The following is a 16,980-nucleotide window of genomic DNA, read 5'->3' as shown; positions in this document are numbered from 1 at the left end:
CCACCAAAGAGCCTCCCCAACCACGGGAGCCAGGCTCCTCCGCCACTGCCCCGTGCGGACTTGGGCACATCACTCCCCCTGCAGCCACTGCGAAGCTGCTTGGCTCCGTCTGAGGAGGTCTGGAAGGGGACCGATCCAGCGGGCCAGGCCGCTGGAGAGCTGGGCAGAGCACTGGCAACGCCGCGGTACTCCCTGCCATGCCCCACGCCCCAGCTGTGGAGCCCTCCAGGAAGCCCAGCCACATCTGGCCAGATGCCTCCCTGGTTGGGAGCCCTGCAGACACAAATGGCTCGGAGGCGAGGGAAGAGGGGGTGCAACAGAGCAGCTCTCGGGGGGCAGGAAGCTGCCACGCTGCTGCGTGAGGAGGGCAGAAGAACGAGCCAGCGGCTAGCGCCAGTCTCCTAGGATACCTGCCATCCCTAATCTGCAGAGCTGGGGGGGGGCAGGAGTCATGTGCAAACAAAAGCAAATAACCTTGAGCTCCCGGGTGCCCGAAAACAATAGGGGAAGGATTGCCCGGCGTTGCCAAGGCCACTTTAATCCCTCCGTGCACAGGGAGCAAGGAGAGGGGCTTCGGAGTAAGAGAATGGCCCATGACCAGCCTCCCTACTGGTGTCACGGCAAAGCAGGGGCTTCGAGGGAGTCCTGCGGTAGCTCTGGCGAAGTCAGCGGGGCGCTCCACCCCAGGGCAGGCGGGAAGGAGGATGCACCCGCTGCCCCGTGTCTGGCCCTGCACATCGAGAAAGTCCTGGACAAACGAGGAAGAGTCCGGGCGAGAGGAACAGAAGTGACCAGAGGCCTGAGAAACACGACACACAAGGAAAGGCTGGGAAAAGTCAGGTTATTCAATCCGGAGAGGTAAAGACCGAGAGGGGATTCAATACAACCATCAAATCCCAAAGGGTACTTACATGGAGGATGGAGATAGACTGGTCTCGGTGGCCACCAGAGAGGGCAATGGTCTTAAACTGCAGATCAGGTTGGAGGATTAGGACGAACTTCTGAAGGTGGTTGTGCACTGGAAGATATTCCCTACGGAGGTGGTGAAATCTCCATCTTGGGACAAACCCTTGGCTGAGCTGGTTTAGACAGGGCTGATCCTGCCTCGGGCTAGGTGCTGGGCTAGATGCAATCTCCGGAGGGCTCGGCCAGCCCCGGGATGCTAAGAAAGCAAAGAAGCGCTGGCCTGAAAACCCAACCCGTAGGCTGGGGGTAGCGGGGTGTCTTCACAGGCAAGCCGTGGGAGCCGAACAGCAGGAAACCTCCTCGTTCCTGTATCCCAAATGATCTCTGCTGCAGGAACGTGGCCCTTGCAGTGCCAGGTGCTGCCCACGAGACAAAGGCCTTGCCTGCGAGAGCCCTGCAGCGAAACAGCAGGTGCATATGACAAATAAAGGGGGGCAGATGAGGCCGATCCGTCCCCCGAGTGCAATAATCAGCTGCGTTCGCATGCCCCCTGCCTGGCTTGCTGGATGTCCCCAGGAGGAGAAGTGCCATGGGGGCACTGGCCCAGCTCACAGCCGCTCTACCGGAAACCACCCAGCGTTTCAAGCCATGCAGAACTGATAAAGCCAGCTTGGGACAGGAAAAGGAAGCATCTCCCCTGCCAAAGCAACGGCTCCCGGAGGCTGTACGGCAGATAATGGGGATGGGAAATGCAGAGCAAGGTACGGTGGAGTTCACCCCCCAAGGACCCTTGGCATCACACCAATGCAAGCGCTGGGGTCACTTCAGGACTGCAGCCAGGTCTGGGGTGGCGCATGGCTGCTGCCTGACAGCCCACTGCAACACCAACCCATTGCTTAGACAAGGAAGCACAAAGCATCCGTTTTCTTGGGTATTTCTAACATAACACGATGCCCGACACTGCAGGGGATGTAGACTCTGATCGGCAGTGCCCGAAGGTGGTGAGGGTCAGCTGGGTGCAGAGCACCGGGCCCTAGGAAGAGAGTCGAGATCCTCTCCGCCCATCCTGCCTGCCGTCAGAGTGCCGCTAATCTCCACGTAGGTGCGGACACAGCCGTACCCACCGAAGTCCCAACACCTGGTGCTCCGTGCAGCCTCTTCCACCCAAGCCCAGGTCGCGTTAAACACCATCTTCTCCATCCTCCTGGTCTGCAACGTACCCCGACTCAGCCCCTAGCTCCCCGACATCAACGGGCAGGAGCCACGTGTCCCGGTCCCCAGGGCTCTGACTGTCATTAGTGCAATGCAGACAGCAGCTCCCTTTTCGTACCGGCTTCCTCTTTGGGAGAAGCAGGATACAAAAGTTGAGCCCCTCTGACGCTGGGAGGTCCCAGGCTCCACCATGCAGCCACCACGCAACACCCAAGGTGGACACGTGGGTGGACACCCTCACGCTACTAGGGGTAGGTAGGAGATGGTGCTCTCCAGGGCAATTAGTGGCTCCCAAATTCTGCACGCGGCTCTGAGACCACCAGGCCAGGGATGACCCCGTTCGAGTCTTCCTATTAGGCTAGGCTCTGCCCCGTCCGAGGAAGTCAACCCAAAGCGCTTCCAGGATGGATACCTCCTCCTCCATTATTAGTGCGGTAGTCGCTAGAATCGCAGGGGCTCGCAGACACCGCAAGCACGTGCACGCACGCTTTGAGAGGGATGGACAGGTGTGTGATCCGTACGGGACTCCCCCGTTCACACCTGCTAATGGGACAGAGGAGCAGCAGAAGCCGCGGTTCGGTCTGGAACGTGTCAAAGGGACTGAAGTCGAGCTGCGGTCAGGATGGAAACTCTGGCCTGGACTGCGGGGTCTTTGGTTGTAGCCGTGTTGTTCGAAGGATACTTTACACAAAACTAAACCTGAAGTGTGGGTGCACACTTCGCAAAGACAATCACCCCATCTCCGAGCTCAGACCCTCAGAGGGGACTTACAAAACCCCTTTCGTGGATGAACTTCATTTCATCGATCTACCAGATACAAAAGCCACGGACTCAGTATAGACAGTGGATTTACGACATGACAACCTGCCAGGGTACCTGCCTGACCTGACCTTTTCCACTTTTCTTTCCCCCACTTCCTCCCCTCCCCTCCCCTCCTTTTCGACCCTTTGTCTTCCTAATTTCCAGCTATTTTCTCTCTCACAGGCTGCCTCTTTTTTTACCTTGGAGAACTCGACTACACTAATCTCCCCTTTTTTACTTTTGGCATTATTTCCCCCTCCCTTCCCTTCTCTACTCATTGCTTTCCTAATTTCCACCCACTTACCTTCTCACTGATCTTGTCACACTTTTAGCTTCTTTCACTCCTTGGAGATCTCAGCCCCGCAGAGACGCCCTATTCCTGACGAAGGGTGTTTGCGCCCGAAAGCTTGCAAAAAGTTTGTCTAATAAAAGATATTGCGTCTACTTAAAGAAGTTGGCCTGGACTGGAACCGAAGGCAGGTGTTGGAAGAGCAGGGCGATTGGACGCGTGAGGCTGCAGGTTCGTTAAGCTGAGCCAAGGTCATTAGTGACTTGGAGGGGCAGAGCTGCTTGCATCCCCGTCCCGCACGCTGCTCCAGCCGAGAGTGTCCTCTGCATTGCACTAACGACAGTCAGACTTTCCAACGCCGGCACAGGCCGTTATCCGAATGAAACTCGTTGCAGCGGTGGACAAACCCACCCCTGCACCAGGGTCCCTTCAATCAGCGTACAACAACTCTGGACTTATCCCGGAGGAGAGCACCAGCCCCATCTCAGCACGCCACGTGCCTGCCCCACAACTGCATGCATGTCGCTGAGCCAGTGTCCACATCTGCGACTTGAGTAACGACCCGGCCTTTCTCCTTTTTCGAAATAGCCTGCGAGCAGCTTGGGGCAGCCTCTCTCCTCATCGGTCGTGTCCCCCGGCCCCCCAAACATTTGCCCGATGAGTGCTCAGATCGCAGGCAGGGTCTCTAGCACTCCCCCATACACCCCACAGACCTGCAAGAGGAAGCAATTTAATACGAGTGCCTGAGGACGCACAGCTGTTTGAAAGCAGCCTTGCGGTCTCTATGGAGTGGAAGGGGCCTAGGCTTTACCGTGTTATCCACAAGAGAGAGAGCAGCACAGACCTCGCTTTCCTTCCCCTCCGGGGATTCAAACCCGCACCCCCAGCCTGTTTGCACACAACACCTTGGTGCTCGAGGATCAGGGCGGCTGCAGATCCCACCTGCGCTCCCTCGGCCTCCCCATCCGGACACGGAGCGGGCCGTCTTGCAATGCGTACAACCCTCCCTCCGCCCAGAGCCGTGCAGGGCTCAGCTGGGATCCTGGCACCTTCCTCAGCAATAGGGAGCCAGGGCAGCCAGGGAGAGCTCCCGCTGTCACCAAGGCTGGGTGCTTTGGCACCTCAATCCTGTCCACCAGCTCCAGGTGAGGTGCAGCAGACGCCACAGGGGCCAGCATCACGGGCTGGGCATGAAGGGGGTGCTTGTAATGCAGAAGCGGATGTCCCAAGAGTAGACCATGAGGCATTGAGATGCAGTGACTTGTCCGGTGTGATCCAGAGTTTGGAGCGGGACCTCCACCACCTTTTTCCCCGACTCCCCTTCACCTACAGCAGCCCCAAGCCAGAGCAGGGCTTAACCCACCCCCCTCAGCTTGCACCGAATAAGATGCATGGCAGCAAAGAAGCCGCTTCAGCAGGATCTGGTGGGAAGCAGAGAGCACACGGGGAGCTTGACGTTGCACCACAATGACTGGGTTGGCAGCACTGCTTTCACATCCACTTTGTTACGGGAAGGGGGCATGGCAGGGCAGGCCAAAGCACCTGCAGCTGCTGCTTGGATGTCGCAGGACTCGCTGTGCGGGATTCACACACCCCAAGGAAACCCATGGCTTTCAGCGGCACCGCTGGTGCATGAGAGCAAGGCTCACGTGCAGGACAGTAGACTCAAACCACAGACTTCAAATAGCTTCTTCTTTTTCTCCTCGTGCCCTTGTTATAACTGGATGTTTTCCCAGAATCGCACACAAGCAATGGCTCTTTCCGCTGCTGCTTGGCACAGACCTCACCACGGAGTCGGCAAACAACCAGGCGCTCCACGGTCTGCACTTCACTGCACTCCCGTATATTCGTGTCGTTAGAGTAGACCCCACTCAGTCTCGTCTGGTTTTGGTCTTCCAGTTTGCACGTGTGGGCGATTCGGGCATCGCCACGTCGGCCGGGCTGCATCAGCTGCTCCGGAAAGGTCGTCCCGGGGCTCCAGCTCTGTTTCAGAGCACCGGATTGCACGTCCTTGTTCCTCCCATAACCTCACCCGAGCCCTGCCAGCCGCTGTGCCCTCTTTTGCACCTTAAGCCGTTGGGTTACTTCTGCATGACTACAGAGCAGATGCCTGGGGTCTTCCCCCTGCCGTACGTGGCAGCAGCTTGCCCGGCATGTTTCGACCACGGCCTAAGCGACAGGCCCAAGGCTGAGGGGCAGGTAACACGTGCAAGACCTTGCACAACGGGACCCTGACTTGACTGTGCCTCTCAGCACTGCTGCTAAAGAGCGGTGAATGCAACCTGGGAGGAGTGCACGGAGCCTGCTGCAGGCTTCGCTGCCTGGATCCCACCCATTTGTGTAGCATTTACACACTTGTGAGCAACGGAGACAACAGCAGCCCCCTGGGGTGCCTGGAGAGCCTTTCGAGGGCGCTGCAGGGTGTCACCCAATGTTAGCCCCGGCAGGTGAGCAAAGATAAACCCCGAGGCATCAAATAGGAACCCAGAGCACCCAAACCATCCTGCCCTGTTACGGGCTTGCTGAGCGACGTGCAACAGAAGAACTGCACTAGGATTTTTCTGTAGTCAAAAAGAGAGAAAACGATGAGCTCGAGGAATCAGGCAATATCTTTTATACTTGAAAATGAAGAGCTGGCATTTCCCGAGGGCTGCATGGTTCTAGCAAGGTCGAGGACTCCCGCCGTAGGCTCTATTTTCTGATCGACGGTCACCTTTAAACCTCAGGATGCGGCCACAGACTGCTTTCCCTCCGAGAAAAAACTCCTGTTCGCTCCCCGCAGCTAAGAGGCTCTCGCCACCCCGTGAAGCTTGCATTACCGACGACACGGTAACCTCTGCTCCTAATGCAACACCAACAGGGAAGCAATCCCATTACACGGCCGAGCAGGGACGGCATCCCCGAGACACCCAAAGAGGGGCAAAATCCTCCCAGGGCTTTTGGCAGTGCGTTAACCATTGCCACGCTCAGTTTGCTATTTCCCGGTGCTGCCTGCAGCACCTACGGTGCAGTTACCTCCATGGCAATGTGCATGGAGAACAAAACAGGGGAGAGATGTTTTAACCCCTTGGGCTGGATGCTTCTTGGGAAGATCCCAGCAGCCTGACTGATGCTGGCAACGAGTCCCGCAGGTCACGAAGCACAATAGATGCCTACGCAGAGCAGAACGGGATCGTCATCAGTGCAAGCTTCCCCACCAAGGGACCTCCAGCCTGTCCGGGGAGGGCTGGAGAATGGCCTCTCTGTTCAGATTGCCAAGGGCCCCGTTGGTGCCAACGAGGCTGCTTTCTTCTGCGACGGGGGCACCTGTTTCCTGATGAAGTCTGATTTGATGAGTCCCTTATTCAGCATCCCCTTCATAAGCGACTCCAAAACAGACGGCGCTTGGGGCAAGACGCTGGCTGCAGAGAGGCCATTGTGGAGCGATCAATAGAGCTGAGGAAGCCAAACGAATGCAGGCCGCGCTCAGACAAAACTATCCAAATCACGCCAAGCAGCACCGCAGCGACAGCCGGGATCCGGCAGCGACGGACGAAGACGCGGAGAGCTGGCTCATGTGCCCAGAGAGCAGCGGGGAAGATCTCGTTAGCCACCCGGTTCCTAAAAACCCCACGCGTTGCAAGGCCAACGAGAAGTTTTCTTTCGCTCTGCGCCGTGGGGCGGAGGCGGCCGGCGGGGTTCCTACAGCGGGGCTCGGGGGTCCGCCATTCAGCCTGCGCTCGGGTGGGCACGGCGGCATAGCAGAGGTGACGTCCAGTCGGGACGAGGAACAAGCTGGGCTGAGAGAAACCTCCGCGCCTGCCTCCACGCTGATGGCTGCACTGACAAAGGAGGAATTCACCCCTCGCCAAAGGAGTCGCAGCATGCACGGGAAGCGGCGGTCGCACCAGAGCTTGCCCCGAGGACCTCTTGCTGCGTGTGAACCGTGCCCAGGCTTCAGGGCCCTTCTCCCTCATCTGCGCTGCAAGATTATCGAGACTTGGCATCATGGAAACCCCTCGAGTCCCCCCCTCACCTGCCTCAGGGCATCGCTGGACAACGCACGGTGCTGTCCGGAGGGCAGCAAGAGGAAGCGCCGTCGCGCTCCAGCCGGGGTCTGTGCCGTTACGGGGCAGGACGGGAGACTCGACATGGTTTTATAGGGTCTCAGGCTCTTTGCACGATGTGCTTTTCACAGCAGACGCTCTCCGCTGCTTCTCACTAAACAATCAAGAAGGATTTGGCCAGTAATGCTAACCAGGACAGACCCCCAAGCTGCAGCTTGCCTGGCCTCAGCCAGGCAGGACAGCACTGGGGTCAGCAACCCTCCTCCACCGCACTGCCGGTACCTTGACTCGACCCCCCGGATTCTCCGACGGTTTCAGCCCAAAGCTTCCCCATCGTAGCAGAGCGAGGGAGATGGTACGTGAAACCCAGCCACCCGATGCAAGGAAAACCCCCTGGCTCCCGGAGCCAGAGGAAGCAGGATGGGCGCCTCATTTCCGCTCTCGTTCCCGACTGGGCAACCAGCCTGCGGCTGCAGAAAGGACAGGGCTCTGGACACAGCAACTTGCACCCATAGGCGAGTGCTGAGATACAGCCGCCCTTTCCAAAGGGGAAGGTGCCCGTCCCGAGGCCAGAGAGCTGTCTCAGAAACAGCGATGCGACATGTGCTTGCAGACCTCGCTGCGGCCGCCGAGTTTTGCAGCCCTTCAATGCGGACAAGGCCTGGCACGCAGCGCTAGACCCCTGCGGCAGCCGTGCCCAGGCTGGCATCCTGCTTCTGGGAGGGAGCCACGCCAGCCCCGTCCCAGAGGATGAAGAGCAGCACGGGAAAGTCCTGGCGAGAGGAAACCACATCTCAACGGTGCCCGTATGAGAACGTACGACTGACCAGCTGGTCCCACTGACCAAGCGACTGCCTTGTCCAGGAGGACCGCATGGCTGGCGTTACAGTAAGGGTGGTGTGCACGGAGCCATGGAGAACCACGGGGTGGCTTTTTAGGACAAGAGCACCTGTGGCAACCCGGATGCATCTTGGCAGCTCAGACAAGCAGGGCACCCTGAAGAGCCAGTCAGCGGGCGAGAAGGCTGGGCCCGGCACCGAGCAGCTTGGCGCGCAGGCTCTGGATGCGCGTCCCCTCCAGGAGAACCGACAACGCTGGAATCGGGAAGCACAACCGGGCTGCAACTCCGCGAGCCCCCGCCGACGAGCCAGATCGAAGACGGAGGGTCCCCGACACGGCGTCAGGCAGAACTTGTCAAACAAAGCCCGAGGAAGTGCGTTTTGTACGTGATGGAGAACCACCCCATGTAACTCCCCGCCGCAGGACGGGCGACTCGGTGCAAGGCGGAGAGAGGTCCACGAAGAACGGGCCCAGCCAAGACAGCAGAGGCAGGACCTCAAGCTCAGGACGTGCCTAGCCCTAGGATCACGGGGGCCGAGTGGGTCCGACAGGGGACGGATCAGCGTAAACACCCCTCGCACCCCCCGTTTCTTACATTCTTACTGCTGTTTGACACTGCTCGAGAGCAGGCTTAGGCCAGCCAAGAGTTACAGGCCCCCTCGAAGGCTAGGTGCAAAATAACTGATTCCTCGGGATGACAAAGGACAGGACAGGAGCAGGAGCGCGGGGTACAAATTAATAACCCAGGGATTAAGGCAGCGCTCAGAGCAAAGCTCTCCAGCCAGGGCACACCGCTCCCCGAAGGCATCTAAAATGCCACTGGTGAAAGCGTGCCCAGGTGCGCACGGGCAAGGGCAAGGACGACAGCCCTCCCTCCTGTCTGGTAGATGGCCAGCGTGGCCAGGATTCGACGGGGCTATGGACTGAGGCTCGGTGAAGCTTTGCTCTGGCACTTCTGATAGCGAGCTGATGTAGGATTTGAACCAACGAGTGCCGGCGTAGGATATGAACTCGCATCTCCCGACACAGGCTCTTCTGTCTGCACTTCCCTGACCCCCCTCTCTTCCCCGTTCCCCCAAGTGGAAAACAAGGCTAATACCTCCTTTGCCCATTAAGATTGCAGGATACTCGGCCGGGGAGGGGAGGGGAGCGACAGAGCTCTCGCTGCAGCATCGAGCCAAGCACAGCCCGCTCTTTCCCGGGGCCTCCCCCAAAGCCCTGGCTACAGGCCGGGCGCTGCGTGTTTCGGGCCGGAGGAATCCCTCCTCCTCCCAGAAGGCCGCGTAGCTCCTGGCTCGTTTTACCAAACTGCGGCAACGCCGGCACGAAGGGCCCGAGGCAACACAAGTGAGCGGCTTCCTCCCCGCAAGGCTTGACGTGCTCCGCAGAGGCAGCCCCGAGCGGCGACGATGAATGGGGAAACAGTGTCAAGGATCCAAGTGAGACTTCAGCATCGTCTTTAAAAAAAAAAACCCTCGCGCAGCTAATGAGCGCTGGCATTTCCACAAGCGAGAGAGCCGTCAGCAATGTTAATTACTCCTGGAAACTGGAAAGACAGTCAGCTGGCTGCCCAGTCACACACACACATCCCCGCTCCGCCTTGCACCGGTTCCTAACGTCCCCCACGCCGTATTCCTGTGCTTTTACTGGGATTTGATTGCACACCTGGTGCCTGGAAGGGAACAAGCTTGGGCTGCTGCGAAGTTGTCAGCCCAGAGACGAAAGCCAGCCAGCCCCACGCTGCATTAGGAAGCCGGAGGGAGGTAATGATCTCCCTGCATGGCAAACTCAGCTCAAGTGGCTTGGCCTACGTGCGTGGTGCTGGGGACAGGCCGGGCCAAGAGAGCCACCAGCACAGATCTGAGCCGTGGGATTTTCCGTGGCAGGGGTACAGAGTAACCCCCGAGCCGGTCTCCATCAGCCCAGCAGAGTCGGCCAGGACGCCCCACTGAGCAAATGGCACTGGAGGAACGGACGGGGCATTGCACGGGGTGGTCACTGCCTGCAGCCCGGGCATCCCTCCGCAGCACGGGCACGACCGTGGGAAGGTTTCGTAAGGAAACCCAGCGCTAGCACACAACATCAGGCCCTCGGAGGGCTGCAGCCGTGCAAACTGCACCAGCCCTGCAAACAGAAACAGCCCTTTTGGAGTCAGCCTTCCCCCAAGATCCCGGGCCTGAATACGCTTCCAGGCAAGCCCTGCCCCGCAAGTACGATCACAAGCTCTCAGTGCGTTGGCACGTCTCCGCGATAGCACACCTGGGCTGTCTGGTTTAAGAAGCTTTGTCCTTGCCCCGTGAACATCAGTCGGACGGCACGTCCTGCTGCCGCGCTCCCACTTCTCTTCCCTTCTCCTCACCTCCCTCCCTTCCTCCTCCTCTTCTCGCTTCGCTCCCAGGTGCACCTTCAAAATAACCTCCCGGACAGCGTCTCTGCGAGCACGGTGCCTTCAGCACCCCCCGCGTTATCTGCTCCCTTTTGCTCATGCACAGACAGCCATGACTCTCACAGGAAGTTAAGTGTGAATTGCTGCTTGCAAGTACCGGGCTGTGGGAACCCGGTCTGCTTTGCAAGGAAGTCGAGTGAGTTTTAAAGAACGGGAGCCAGCCGGGCTGGTTGGACAGAGGTGGCGCATCTGGAGCGGGGGATCGGACTACATGACTCTCCAAGGCCCCTGCCCTATCCTAGGATGGTGCGGTTTTACCCGCTCAGATCACACATGTAGTCTCACACGCATATGCTGGCGTGTCCAAGCCCACAGACGTACAAACCCTGCATTTACCTCCAAGAGATCAAGACCACTCCAGACCTCGTGCCAGGAGGATGACGAGAGGAACAGCCCAGATTGACCCGCACAACGGGGAAGGCAAATGCAGAACGGAGGTGCCCCGATCATCAGGCTCTTGCCTTCGGGGGCCGGCAGGTCCCTCCCGGCGCGCTGCGATGACTGGACTGTCCCGTGGAACCGAAGGCAGAAACGGTTTCCAAACAGGGAGCAAAACTTCTCTTTTGCTTCAACTTCCCCCTCCAAAAGGGTCTCAACGAATCCTGCATCTGATGAAGCGAGCTGCAGCTCACGAACACGTGTGCTGCGCCTACACAGGTTAGTCTATAAGGTGCAAATCTGCCCTGCCTCCTACTTGACTCGGGGCGACGCCAGCTCAGGACTCCTCTCCGAGCGAACAAGGAAGCGGCGGAGGAGGGCAGGAGAGACCCACGCACGTCTCCCCAAAGAAGCGAGGGTTTGTCGCCTGGCCCCGAGACACCGAACCCACTTTATTAGTATGCGAGGAGCCAAGACAACTTCCTCTCCCGAACAAAGGAGGAATTCCCCCAGCTGATGCCGCATTGACAGCGCTAAAACAAAGCGCGGCTGTCGCGGCCTGTCAGCCCCGCGCCAGGGGAAGGGAGCGGGCACGCAGCAGCCGTGCCAGCTCGCCGGAGACGGAGAGGAGAGGAGAGGAGAGGAGAGGAGCTGTCTGGAGGCAGGGGGGGAGGGCAGGGGGTGCCTGGCCACTGAATAAACATGCCAGGGGGGACGGGGACGTGCTCCACGGGAACGCACGGGCTCCTGCCGGCCGCCCCACACCGGGCAGGATCCTGCAAGAGGCAACTTCGGTCCCTCGGACACCCACAAGTCGCTGAAGGGACAGATGCGTCTCCCCGTTGGGCGGCTTGGGGAAGAGTCCCCGAAGTTCGTCACTGCCAAAGGGAAAGGCTTCAGGCAGCCCAGACCCCCGGGGGTGGCCCTGGGAAGCCCACGGGCAGGGGGAGGCCGAGCTGAGCCGAGCAGGGCCCGGCGAGCCCTGCACCAGGCAGTGCCGGCTCCTGCCCGCGCGCCCGGCAGGTGCAGCGCCGCACCCACGCGGGGTCCCCCGCGCCCCTCGGGAGCGTCCTGGCTGATCCCTGACGGGGGTGACGATCCCTGACTGACTCCAGGTCTGTGAACCCCCCCAGCCCGGCCCCAATCTGCATCCAGGTCCCCAGCACAGCCCTGCGCACCCTGCCCGGCCCCGGGACGGACCCATGTCCCCATACAGCCCCGTGCACCCTGCCCAATCCCGATCTGTGCCCCCCTCCAGGTCCCTGTGCCCTACCCTGCCCTGATACGGATCCATACCCCCCCCCCCCCAGCCTGCCCCTGAACCGGATCTGCGCCCCCCCTCCAGCTCCACTCTGGATCCACACCCCCCCCCAGCCCTGACCCGGCCCCACGCGCCATCCCCTGTGCCGATCTGGATCCCTGCCCCCCACCCGAAGCCCCGTGTGACCGGTCCTGAACCGGATCCGTGTCCTCCCAACAGCCCCGTGCGCCCTGCCTGGCTCCACTCCGGAGCCGTGCAAGCCCCGGTCCGGATCCGTGTCCCCCTGCACCCACATGTGCTCGGTCCTGATCTGGATCCGTGCCCCCCCCAAGCCCCATGCACCCTGCCCAGCTCCACTCCGGAGCCGTGCAAGCCCCAGTCCGGATCCGTGTCCCCCTGCACCCACATGTGCTCGGTCCTGATCTGGATCCGTGCCCCCCCCCAGCCCCATGCACCCTGCCGGGCTCCACTCTGGATCCGTGCAAGCTCCCCAGCTCCGATCCGGATCCGTGCCCCCTCCCCCCGTGCACGCTGCCCAGCTCCACTCCGGATCCGTGCAGCCCCGGCCCCGGCCCCGGCCCGGTGCACGCCCCGCGGGCGGGCTGACCTTGGCGAAGTACAGCATCCAGAGCTCGTAGAGCCGCTCCTTGGAGGCCATGGCCCGCCCGGCCCGTCCGGCCCCGCCGCCGCTGCCGCCGCTCACCTGCCGGCGCCGCCGCCCGAGCCCGGCCCCGCCCCCGCCCCGCCCTCGGCTCCGCCCCCCGCCCCCGCCGCCACCTGCTGCCCCCGCCCGCCTCGCCGGGCCCGCGCCCACGGCCCGGGCTGCTCCTCGCCTCCGGGCTAAGAGGGGACAGCCTGGGTTTCTGGTCCTCCGTCCTCCAGCGATCGGAAACCACATGCCTTGATGTCCTCCATTTGGCATCCCCGATGCGTGGGGTGCACGTGCACCCCCTGCAAAAAGCATCCCCGGCACTGCCGGGGGTCGCCACTCACCGCCCCCTTGCCAGCAACAATGCCGGCGGTCCCCGATCACCGCTGGCCACCGTCGATGCTGCCGATGGCGTCTGCGGGTGGTCGTCTACCGCCGGTCAGCGCTGTCCATCCAACCACCACCACCGATGCCACCACGGCTACCTGCGGGAGCTCTCCGCTCACCACCACTCACCAACACCGCTGCCGCCGCTGCCTGCAGGAGGTCACTGTGCCCCCCAGGATTCATGCCGCTGCGGCTGCCTGCGGGAGCTCCTCGCTCGGCCTGCCATCGCTGCCTGTGGGAGCTCGCCGTGGGCCCCCAGCCTCAGGAGACACGTAACATTCATGGCGGTGCGGACACTGACTAAATGCAACTGCCCTGTGTTCTTGGAGCAACTCCCGGCCACTCTAGCCACGGCCAAGTTCTCCGTGACAACATCCAGGCGGTCACTGAGCCTGCCGGGCCACGTTCCCAATGCACATCAAGTAGGCCCGTGTCGCGCCATGGATCCCGAGAGCCACAGGGGACCTCAGCGGGCAGCTCCTTCACAGAGCGGTGGCCGTGCCTTCGGGGCGCGGGGACCACAACCGAGCACAGCACTCGAGGCGTGGATGCACCGTGGATGTACAAAGGGCGTCATGAAACTTCCTGTTTTGTTCACAGTTCCCTTCCTCATCATCCCTACCATTTTGTTTGGCTGCTGAGCCCTGAGCCGATGCTTTTAGCAAACTGTCCACAACGACCTTGTCTGTGGCAACAGCTGCATTTGGGATGCAGCGGGCTATGGATGGAGAGATGAAATTGGGGCCTGGATAGAGACATCCTCCACCCCCAAAATGGAGGCATCCCAGGTCAAAGAGCTGTGGTACAGAAGGTGGTTAAGTATCTTGGATATCTCGGGAGTGACCCCTTTCTGGATCCCTGGGGCGCAATGGCATGCATGTAATTCATGCTGTGATGGGCATGGGCTGGCAGGGGGGAGTTTGGGATCATGTGGGGGTGACACTGGGGGTCATGGCTATCTTTGCACCCTTCTGCAATGCTGACATGGCCCTGGTGCCTCACCCTCAGTCACGCTACTGGCCCCGATCCTCCAGACATGGATGCCTGTGAGTACATTTTTGTACATGAATAGTGTTGAACCCAGTGGGATGAGCCACACCGACCAAGTGACTCATGTGTTTGCAGCTGACATCATCACACATCCCTCGTTCGTGCCAGGTGCCTGGCGGTGCTAATTGTCTCCTGCTGATAATTAGCATCGCTAGGAGCCACTGGAGGGTTAGTGCCAATTTCCACCCCCTCCCCTTAGGTTGTCTCCAGCTCTCTGGGAAACCACGGGACTTTTAACAATGAGCATACGCGGAGCTCCTAAGGGGCTACAGCTACACCAGTCTGACCATCCCCTGCAAAGTCACGCTGGGGGCCAACTGGCTGGGCAGCAGCTCTGCAGAAAAGGACCTGGGGGGGGCAGGGGACAAGAAGATGGATAGAGCCAGCAGTGTGCCCTTGTTGTGAAGAAGGCTACCGGCATCCTGGGCTGCATTGGCAGGAGCGTTGCCAGCAGATGGAGGGCAGTGATTCTTCCCCTCTATTCTGCACTGGGGAGGCCACATCTGGAGTCTTGTGTCCAGTTGTGGGCCCCCACTACAGAAAGGATGTGGACAAGTTGGAGAGAGTCCAGCAGCAGGCAGTGAAAATGGTTGTGGGGCTGGGGGACAGGACTGGTGCAGAGAGGCTGAGGGAACTGGGCTGATTTAGTCTGCAGAAGAGAAGACTGAGGTGGGATTTAATAGCAGCTTCAACTCCTTCATAGATTCATAGGTTGTAGGGGCTGGAAGGGACCTTGCAGATCATCGGTCCAACCCCCCCTCTCCCCCCGCTCTAGGCAGGAAGACAACTGGGGTCAAGTGACCCCAGCGAGGTGACTGTCCAGTCTCCTCTTGAAAACCTCCAGGGTAGGTGCCTGCACCACATCTGGAAGGAGTTTATTCCACAGTCTGGACACCCTAACTGTGAAGGAGTTTTTTCTGGCATTAAGCCTGAAGCAACCTTCCAGGAGTATGCATCCATTGGTCCTGGTCTTCCCCAGGGCTGCCCTAGTGAACAGTCATTCACCAAGCTCCTGATGCACTCTTCAGTAAGCCACTACCAAGTCCCCTCTTAACCTCCTCTTCCTTAGGCTAAAGAGGCCCAGGTCTTTCAACCTCTCCTCGTAAGGCCTGCCTTGCAAGTCCCTGATCATACGAGTGACTCTTCTCTGGACCCTCTCAAGTTTTTCCATGTCCTTGTTGAAGTGCGGGTGCCCAGAACTGGATGCAGTCCTCCAGCTGTGGTCTCACCAGTGCAGAGTACAGCGGGAGTATCACTTCCTTAGTTTTACACAAGATGCGTCAGTTGATGCATGTCAGCCTGTTGTTTGCCCTGCTGACCACCGCATCGCGCTGACAGCTCACGTTCATGCGGTGGTCAGTCATTACCCCTAGGTCCCTTTCAGCCATGGTGCAGCTCAGGCTGTCACCTCCGAGCCTGTGTGTATGTTGAGGGTTACTTGCCCGCAGATGGAGCACCTTACATTTGGAAGTGTTTAACTTCATCTGGTTCTGCTCTGCCCAACTCTCGAGCCTGTCCAGGTCCACCTGTATCAGCAGCCTACCCTCTGGTGTGGCCACACGGCCCCGTAACTTGGTGTCATCCGCGAACTTGGCTTTTCACTCCCCCATCCAAATCATTGATAAAGATGTTGAAAAGCACTGGTCCTTGCAGGAGGGTTGCAAAGAGGATGGAGCTGGGCTGTTCTCAGGGGGGGCAGATAACAGGACAAGGAGCAATGGGCTCAAGTTGCAGCAAGGGAAGTTGAGGTTGTGGATTAGGAAAAACTTTCTCACTAGGGGTGTTGTGAAACACTGGAACAGGCTACCCAGAGAGGTGGTGGACTCTCCATCCTTGGAGGCCTTTAAGACTCAGCTCGACAAAGCCTTGGCTGGGATGTAGTTGGGGATGATCCTGCTTGGAGCAAGGGGTTGGACTAGATGTGACCTCCTGAGGTCCCGTCCAACTCTCATTGTCTATGAGTCTATGATTCTCTGTGTGAGGGTGGTTGTAACGGGCACATCAGAAGGCACCAAATGAGATTGGGGCAACTTCGTGTTGGGCCTGAGAGCAGCACTGAGGAAATGCACACCCTGTTTCATGTCTCTGATGAGCTGAAGGAAGCTGGTCCTTGCCTCTACCACATTCTCATATGCAGAGTGGTCTCAGGCTGTGTTGGTATTTTCCAGCACGCGGACTGAGTGGATGGGGCATGTTTCCCATAGTGCGAACGTGGCCAAGGCCTTGTTCCTGCGTATGCTTCCCCCAGTGCATGCGAGCGTGTGCTGATCGGGGCCACAGCAAAAGCCAGCCCATGCTCAGAAGAGTTTCCAATGGAAGACCTCCATCCTGCACAACCATACGCAGGTGCTGAACTCTGTGGCTGTGAGCAACAGAATCACAGAACAGTCCGGCTGGCAGGGCCCTCCGGAGGTCACATCGGGCATGTCTACACATGCACTTTAATGCACATTCGCCTATTTTAATGCACATTAAAATGTCACTAAAAATAAATCCACGCCATTTAGCTAATGCACATTAAAATAGGCGAATGTGCATTAAGCGTTACTTAAAAACCATGCTCTTCAATTAATGCGCATTAAGACAGGGTAATGCACATTTTCCTAGTACCTCACAATGGAGGTACCAGATTTAATGGGCATTAACTAAAGTGCATTAATGCCCATGTAGACGCGCCCATCGAGTCCAACCCCTGCTCAAAACAGGATCATCCCA

The 16,980-nt window shown here is 59.3% G+C and overlaps 1 protein-coding gene across 5 annotated transcripts in view; it reads right to left on the bottom strand.

Moving 5' to 3' along the window:
• Positions 1-12,892, bottom strand: part of NBEAL2 (neurobeachin like 2) — a 129,636-nt gene extending 116,744 nt beyond the window's left edge. For all 5 annotated transcript variants that reach the window (XM_059729251.1, XM_014602735.3, XM_059729253.1 and 2 more), the window contains exon 1: positions 12,787-12,892. In XM_059729251.1, coding sequence (XP_059585234.1) covers positions 12,787-12,837 — 51 coding nt within the window. In that variant the 5' untranslated portion in view covers positions 12,838-12,892. The remainder of the gene's footprint in view (positions 1-12,786) is intronic.
• Positions 12,893-16,980: the final 4,088 nt, after the last annotated feature.

The sequence above is a fragment of the Alligator mississippiensis genome, chromosome 5 (assembly GCF_030867095.1).
Source record: "Alligator mississippiensis isolate rAllMis1 chromosome 5, rAllMis1, whole genome shotgun sequence".
Taxonomy (NCBI): Eukaryota; Metazoa; Chordata; order Crocodylia; family Alligatoridae; genus Alligator; species Alligator mississippiensis.
This window is presented reverse-complemented; position numbering and strand designations above follow the sequence as displayed.